This window comes from Corylus avellana, chromosome 8 (assembly GCF_965113065.1).
Source record: "Corylus avellana chromosome 8, dhCorAvel1.hap1.2, whole genome shotgun sequence".
Classification (NCBI taxonomy): domain Eukaryota; kingdom Viridiplantae; phylum Streptophyta; class Magnoliopsida; order Fagales; family Betulaceae; genus Corylus; species Corylus avellana.
The window spans coordinates 17,504,437-17,512,715 of NC_142497.1; the positions used below are offsets into that span (position 1 = coordinate 17,504,437).

The window sequence follows — 8,279 nt, forward strand, 5'->3', positions numbered from 1 at the left end:
ATTTTCAGGAAACGAAGGTGACACGTAACGGAAATGATTTCGAAAAAATATTTTTTGCATTTTAGGATGTTTATTACTACGTAAAATAATGGTGAAACCGAAAATCATTTCAATTTGACCAAAAATCCTTTACATTTATGGGAAAAATGGTTTACACTTTTTAATTTCGTAAACCATTTTCCCTGCTCAGCCCAAAAAAAACCCAACGCTCTTCTGATTAGAAAAAAAAAAACCAAAAAACCCCGATTCCTCACCTTCACGAACAGCTTCTCCTTCACCTTCACCTTCACGCACAGCGGCAGCTGCTGATTCTCCTTCACCTGCACAACTCATCTCTCTCGGCCGAGCTTCACTCTTCAACCCCGATGCAAGTACTCTCATCTTTCTCTTTCTTTGTTGAACCATATGTATGGAGCGATTCAAATCTACGAATTTCTCTTGGTAATTTTCGTTTGATTTTGGTTTCTTTCTCTGTTGGACAACTGGAAATCATTGAGCGATTTTGATTTTGGTTTCTTTCCCTATTAATGTATTAGATTTGCGATTTTGGTTTTGTGTCTAGGATGTAGATTTTGGAAAATGAGAACTTCTGCGATCTTTGTTGTTATAGGCTGTTTTGGTTGTTGATTCTTGGAAGTTCTGACTTTGAGATGAACCTCAATTGAATAGATTTTTGTTTCCTTTTGATTTTCTGGTTGTGTGATGGCAGATTGGGGGGGATTTTCCGTGGATCTTGGCTCTTTGCTTGGTGTTTTGCTATGTGAGGTCTTGGTTGGATTTCCCACATATATAGATTCATTCTTCCATGTGGGATCTCCTACATATATAGGTTCTCTGGGGTTGATTCTGGTTGTTGTGGAGTGGTTTGCTGGGGTGTTTAAGCAGTTTTTGAGTCTTTTCTGCTTGGTTGCTAAGGTTTCTTTTGCTCTGTTTCTTTTCTACTGTATGCTTAATATATATGCTAACAGTTGCTTGTTAGTTTATATAGCCACGTTTATGCTCTTTTGTTAGTTTGTTTGTAAGCTTTTGGTTAAGTTTGTTCATAGTATTGATAATCTAGTGTTTTGATTGATTGTGAATAATTTTGGAATAATCTAGTGTTTTGATTGATTGACATTTGAGTCCAAAATGCTTGTTTCTTATAAGGTCGGCTATGGTATCTTTCTTTTTCTTTCTTTATGAGTTTCTTTTCACCTAAACTTTTCATTCCCATATGGTATTGTTTATAAAATATTTGGTGTGCAAGTAGGCTTGATAAGAAAAATAGTCAACAACAGCTAGGGAAAGAAATGCTAGCATAGCTTAAAGAGATTTAGGGGTCTCACATTTTGAGCTCAGTTTACAGCTATACAACAGCAATAAAACACACTAGAGCAGAAGGCTGATGGACGGAGGGGTCAGAGGAGAAAAAGAAAATGATGAAAATTAGATTTAGCTGTGAGTCACTGGGCCCGCCCTGGTTGTGGGATTAGCTAGTTAGGTGGCCTACTTTCACATATTTGTCCATGAATTTATCTTCCCAGTCCTGTAAAGTATCAAACTCCGATGCATCCAGACCTTCAAGGTTACCATTGATGTCCTGGGGCTTGAAAGACATAAGCGCAAGGGCTCTATCATTTTTCCACATATCATATTATTGCACTGCTTATTACACCATGTGAGACTTAAATTTTTTGGAATTTATTAATCATTTGTCACAAAGAAACAATGTATATATGATTTATTGCTTATTACTTATTTTTATATTGTTTGTAGATGGATGAAACAATTCTTTCGACAGTTATGACCACAGTTGCATCTGTTCTTGCTATTGGGCTTGTAATCTTAAAAGATATTAGATCTAGGAGAGTATTACGTAGGAAACCTCATGTTAATCGAGAGTATGAAAGAGAGATTTATATGGATAGTATTATTTATGGAAGCAGACAAGATTGTATTGACCAAATACAAATGAGTCATATATCTTTCTTTGAATTATTTTAAATTCTTACTGAGAACAACCTTGTACGTGAGACCATTCACATGTTTATTAAGGAACAAGTGTTGATATGTTTACACATTATTGGGCATAATGTGAGGTTTCGAGTGGTTGGTAGAAGGTTCTATAGATCAATTAGGTTTATTCATCGATGTTTTAAGATGAAAGTAACGTACTTGCCCTTTCATATATATCAATCTTCCTAGAGGTGGAATATTCGTAATATTGATGTATGGACATTTTTAGATACAGTACTCTCAAAACACTTTTTATATATTTTTTCTCTTCTGAAAAAGTAGAAAATCCAAAAATATTCTCAGATAGGTTGATTTTTTTGTTGAATTTTAACAATCAAACATAAATTATTTTATATTAATATTTTTATATTTTGAATAAAAATTATATTTTATAGGTTAATATAAAATATTTTTAAAAAAAATAAAAAAATTGATTTTCAGTACAATTGAATAGCTAATATAAAAATCAATAGTTTTTTATATTAATAGTTTTTTAAAAATTAAAAAAATTAAAAATTGTTTTGAAAATATTTTTAAAAAAATTTGATTTTCCATTCGCGCGGTAAACACCATAAAATGTTTTCGGTGGAAAACATTTAAAAAAAAAAATAACTTTCATGAAAATATTTTTCGACGGAAACCATTTTACGTCGAAGTAAATGGAGCCGTAGTGTGGAGAAGTTGGAACATTGTTAGGTTGGACCAAATTTTCTCTTATTTTTTATTTTTTTAAAAAATAAAATAAAAAATAAATTTTTTTTAAGCAATATCATCAAATTTGCTATTTTTTTATTATAAAAAAGGTATTTTTCTTCGTAAAACTAGTCATTTAAAAAAAAAAAAAGGTCATTATTATGAAGAAAAAGACCTTTTTTTTTTTAAAAAAAAAAATACCAAATAAAAAAAATGATTAGGGGTGTCAAAAATTACCGGGGAACCGGAACCGGAACCGGAAAACCGGGAAACCGGAAAACCGGAAACCGGGAAACCGGGGTCCCGGTTCCGGTTCCGGTTTGAAAAATCTAAAAACCGGGTACCCCGGTTCCGGTACCGGTTTTTGGTACCCGGTTTTTACCGGGAATACCGGAACCGGGTTTCCATTTTATTTAATAATATTTATATATTATTATATTTATATATTAATATATATATTATATATATTAATATTTTTTACACTTAGGTTTAGGTTTAGGGTATTTTAAAAAATTAAATTTTTATGTCTAAGGCTCAAATAGGCAAAAATAATGATTTTTTAGGATTTTTGGACTTTTTAAGGTTTATTTTTTAATTATTTGGAACAATCACAACAAAGCCCCTTTAATTTAGACAAAGAAACTAATAGATTTTTAAAAAAGTGGGCCAACTTATAAAAAAAAATTGGCTTATTTTAGGCCCAATACCTAAAATAAGCCCAAAAATCAATTTTTAAAAAAAACCGGTTACCGGATCGGGTAATACCGGAACCGGCCGGTAACCGGGACCCCGGTTAACCGGGGTCCCGGTTCCGGTTCCGGTTTCTCAAAATTGAGAACCGGGGTACCCCGGTTCCGGTTCCGGTTTTAGGCCAAAAACCGGGAAACCGGACCGGGTTGACACCCCTAAAAATGATCATATAGGATGTTACTGCTTAAGATTTTTTTTTTTTTTTTTCATTTTTTTTTTGTTTTTTTTAAAAAGACCACATAAGGAAAAAGTTGAGCTAAATTTATGCAAAAAAAATTGTGTTTTTATCATTTCTCATATATATATATATATATATATATATGCAAACATGGAGATTAACTTCATATTTCTGAGGTATGATATAACCCCAACTATTTGGCCCAACTTAGGCACCCTATGCGGTCGAGGTGGTTGTGCTAGCCAAACTTAATTTTTTTTTTTTTTTCAACTTTTAATGTTTTAAATAATAAATTAACTTTTACATCTGCAAAAGACACATGCTTTGTCAAAATATTTTATAACAAGAGAAGAAGACAAATTTTTAAAAAATGTTGTGTTTTAGTTGTTGTTTTATGTATTGAATTATTTATTAATTCAACTTTGGGCTTCACACTAGCCCATTTAGTAATAGTCATGTAATTTTAAGGACAGAAAACCCTTGGTCTCCATCAAAATCTTCACAATTCCTGTAGGAAACCAGATTACAAGGTACACAACAATTTCCTTAATTGTAATCAATTCATGCAATTTTTGGAAGTCAAGAGGGTTAAATTGAACACTCAACATAAAAAGAAAAAAAAGATACAAGGGGATAGGAGGATTAAACACACCAAATGAGTTTCACTACTCTTAAGAATAATCGTTGGGATACATAGTATTTACAAGTTAAAAACAGGTGATTTCTCAAACATTTATATTCCTCACATTTAACATATTCATTATTATCTAAGATAACTGTTGGATTAACAAAAACAAACCTTTCCAAAAGGTAGAAGAAAGGGAGAGAAAAACAGATATAGATTGATAAGCATCTCAGTCAATATGTAATATAAGAGTTATCATAGCTAAAATTCAACAAAAAATCTAAGAAGCCCTGGCCTAATATCAACAGCAACCCTTTCTAAGCATATCTTAGCAACATTAGCAGATACGACAGCACATTTTGCTGTTCTTTTTCCGAAAGCAAAAGCAAAACACAGGGCAGAGAAGCAAATATAGACTTCAATCTGTACCAAGTGTCATCATACTCCTAATCATTGTCTTCTTCGTACATTACGTATAATGTTACGCTCATCCCAGATTGGACACGAACAGGTTGGGTTTTGGTTCTTCCACTCAGCACCACAAACGTAGCAAAACTCATATCCACATCTGAAAAAAACATTGCACAGGGAAATATACAAGCATTTTTTTAACAAAAATGACAATAACACGGAAACAAGAAACAGAGTGGCTGACTTGTAGTGAAATTTTCTCTTGGGAAGTACAAAGATATGAACTTTATAACAAAGATGAAGACAATATATGAAAGAAAAATACCAAACATTCTACTAAACCAATCCAATGATTGTCTTCGTTTTTTCGGGAATTTTGTGTGGGGGAGCAACTTTATCCTACCGTGACAAGTACTTGAAAAGGAGAATAAAATATCTAAATTCTCAAATTCTTTTATTGTACAGAACACGGCTCCTTTTGGACCTCATCACAAAGCAAATGTAGGATTTATTATGAACAGCTCCTGCACTTTTAATCCCTGAAAAAATGGTTTACCCATGTCCCAATCTTGTATCCTAGTTGCCAGCTATTCAATCATCCAGCTTTTCAAAAAGGTACATCCTCTGCATTTCCTATTAGCATCTTTCTTCTCTAAATAAAATAGTTTTTCCATCTAAATTACATACACAAACACAACCACACACAATTTTTTTTAAAAAAAGAGAAGTTAGCCTCAAGAAGAGAAGAAATGAGAGATTTGAATTAGTGACTTCCGTTTCATTAGGCATAATCACTAGTCGATTGAACTACCCATTGCGGTTACAAACACGCATACATTTGCAACAATAAGTGCAAGAAAAAGTCAAATTGGACAGACGAATACAAAGTACCTGCAAGTGATGTGGTAGCAACCTTCGGCTAGTTCAACCATGTGGTTGCACTTCACACATTGGGGCCAACGTTTCGCCTTTGCAAGAGACTTGAGCTTTGCATCTTCTGTAAGGGAATAAGGATTTGATCTTTTGTAATCACTGCAGGTCATATCATAATGCCAAGGGACTTTGCAATCGATACAGAAATAGTAATGGCATTTCATGCATCTTCTGACTCCATTTTTGTCAGCACCAACATATGTGGTCTTAGTAAATTGCAAAACCTCACTTTTTGACATTAGTGCTGAACACTTGGGACGTGGGCAATAAACTTTCTCTGTAATTGGAATAGAAGATTCCTTCATGCGTTGGCTCAAGACCTCAACCAAATTTGGTGCCAAGAATTTACTACAGCTATCAATATTCACCTCGGACTTACAGCCTTCATGAGGGCACTTCACCACCATCCCGTTAAGCAACTTGACCTCCGCATGCTGTTTCATGCAAGAAAAGCAATATCTGTGCAGGCAACCATCAACTGAAAACATCTCGTCAACATCTGTATCTTCAAAGCAAATTACACATGTCTCCTTCAAACTCTTGCCATCACTAGTTTCTTCAGTTGAGGTAATTTGAGAAACTATAGCATCTCTTGCAGATTTAAATGCAAACTTAATATCGTTACGTGCCACAAGAGATGGGTTGCAATATGTAAATTTTCTTCGAAGAAGAGCCACCTGATTGACTAATGTTGCAATCTTACTCTGTTGTGGTGCTACTCTACCTGTAACCTGTATTCAGAAATACAAAGTCGACCACCTCTATCTTTGTATCCGAAAAGCCTAACTCAAGTGAAATATCAATGGGGTTGTTTACATGTTTCAATTAGACTGCTAAGATTAATAGGCTCTACATGCAAACAAAGATTATGATAACCAGAATTAATTTTCGAAAAGCCTAACTTAAAGTGAAATATCAATGTCACTAATCACAAGTTCCAATTAGACTGCAAAGATTACTAGGCTCTACATGCAAACAAAGATTATGATAACCAGAATAAATTTTCAGAATATAAGCAAAAAGAACAAGAAATAATATTCAACTTAGCAAATCATGCCAGGCCACCGGAGAAGAAAAATGAAATTTTTTGCAACAACAAAATAATGGCAATACCTACTTCCAAAACGCCAAACAGCAGGTGATTTAGAAATTAATATACACATGCTAATAATTGACAGTGTTGAACAAGAGAAGCTAACTCTGTGAATCATAATAATTCATTTTTATTTTATTTTTGATAAGTAAATCATACTCATGCAATTGAAAAGCTAAAAGAATGAAAAGTTTATATAATGGATTGCCTCCCATTTTTGCATTATCACATTTAATCATCACTTAACAAACCCCATGTGTCACATTTCTCATTAACAATCAATACAAGCAAATATTTCCAGAAATAATGGAGCAGCCTATTATTTATATATAGGGTAAAAGAAGTGAAAATTACGAAAAAGAGCATCCACAATTAACAATGTAAAAATAAAGGTAATTACTATTGACTCACATATCGGTAAAGCACATTGTCATCACAGAAGAAGGTGAGCCTTTTCAAATTCAAGCTGAGAGCTTTATTAAGCCCTTCAATCAGAGCCTCCAGCTCAGCAACTTCGTCTGTCACGACCTGACCGTCCACGAACGCCTCCAGATTCTTCCTCACCTCCAAGATCAGACCATCCCTCCGATCACAAATCGCCACCCCAGCACCGGCCACGGTGACCTTCATATCCCTAATCCTCTCTTCGCTCACCAACCCCTTGGAGTATAACCTGAAACGCTCGGTGTCGACCAAAGCGGTCGACGACAAAGGGTCCGTACGGTACGGACGGTGGTAATTGTCTCCATCGGCTTCCCATTCCTCTTCGGGGATGTTGAGGATATCGCCCGCGAGCTTCTGATCGTGGATCCGACGGTCCAGATCCTCCCGCATTTTCCTCATCTCCGCCTCGCTTAGCTCGCGGTCCTCGAGCTCTTGCGCGAACCTCTCCACGTCTTGCAGCATGAGCGTGGCGGCAACGTCCAAAACGGCGTCGCTGGGAGATGAAACGGCGGCGTCATTGGGAGATGAATCGGCGGCGTTGGGATGAGGTGGTGATGAACAGCTTGAGCTTGAAGGTCGGAGAGCAAGGGAGGCGGTCATGGCTTCTTGCATTTGGAGGTGATAGGCGAGGTCGAGGTCAGAGTCTAGGGTTTTCGCCGTCATGAGCACTCCGCGTTGCTCGGAGAGCGCGACGTTGAGGTCGTCCCTGACTGTACTTTTTGCCATGGGTTCTTTCTTCTGATTCTGAACTTTCACTTTCTCTCGCTTGGAATGCGAGGGTTTTTCTCTCTGTTTGGGGTTTCAAGAGAGAAGGAAATGCAAGGGACTCAAAAGAAGTAGCTTGCTAAACAAGAAAGCGGCAACGATAGGCGCTCGGAAGAAAAAGAAAAATGAAAGAAAAAAGGAAAAGAAAAGAACCAAAAAAAAAAAAAAAAGTGTGATTTTACACATGAAAAAATATTTTGTGATTTATAAAATACTATTATATAGCCCGCACTTTATTTGAGGATGAAAAATGCTCCAAAGGAGGGCTGGAGTCAGTTAATTCGGTTGGTGTCGGTAGAAAAATTTTTGTTTTGTCAAAATGTTAGTAAAGTCAAAAATTTTACTGCTTATTTTGCCAAATTTTTGTCCTGACACCGATAGACGGTCGGTAA

The 8,279-nt window shown here is 35.4% G+C and overlaps 1 protein-coding gene across 1 annotated transcript; it reads right to left on the reverse strand.

Annotated features, from left to right (window-relative positions):
* Positions 1-4,508: 4,508 nt before the first annotated feature.
* LOC132164385 (E3 ubiquitin-protein ligase RSL1-like) lies at positions 4,509-7,922 on the reverse strand. Its single transcript, XM_059574893.2, has 3 exons — positions 7,090-7,922; positions 5,544-6,316; positions 4,509-4,809 (listed from the first exon to the last, which is right to left on the reverse strand). Exons 1-3 carry the CDS (start codon positions 7,846-7,848, stop codon positions 4,692-4,694), a joined length of 1,650 nt encoding a protein of 549 aa, XP_059430876.2. The 5' UTR covers positions 7,849-7,922; the 3' UTR covers positions 4,509-4,691.
* Positions 7,923-8,279: the final 357 nt, after the last annotated feature.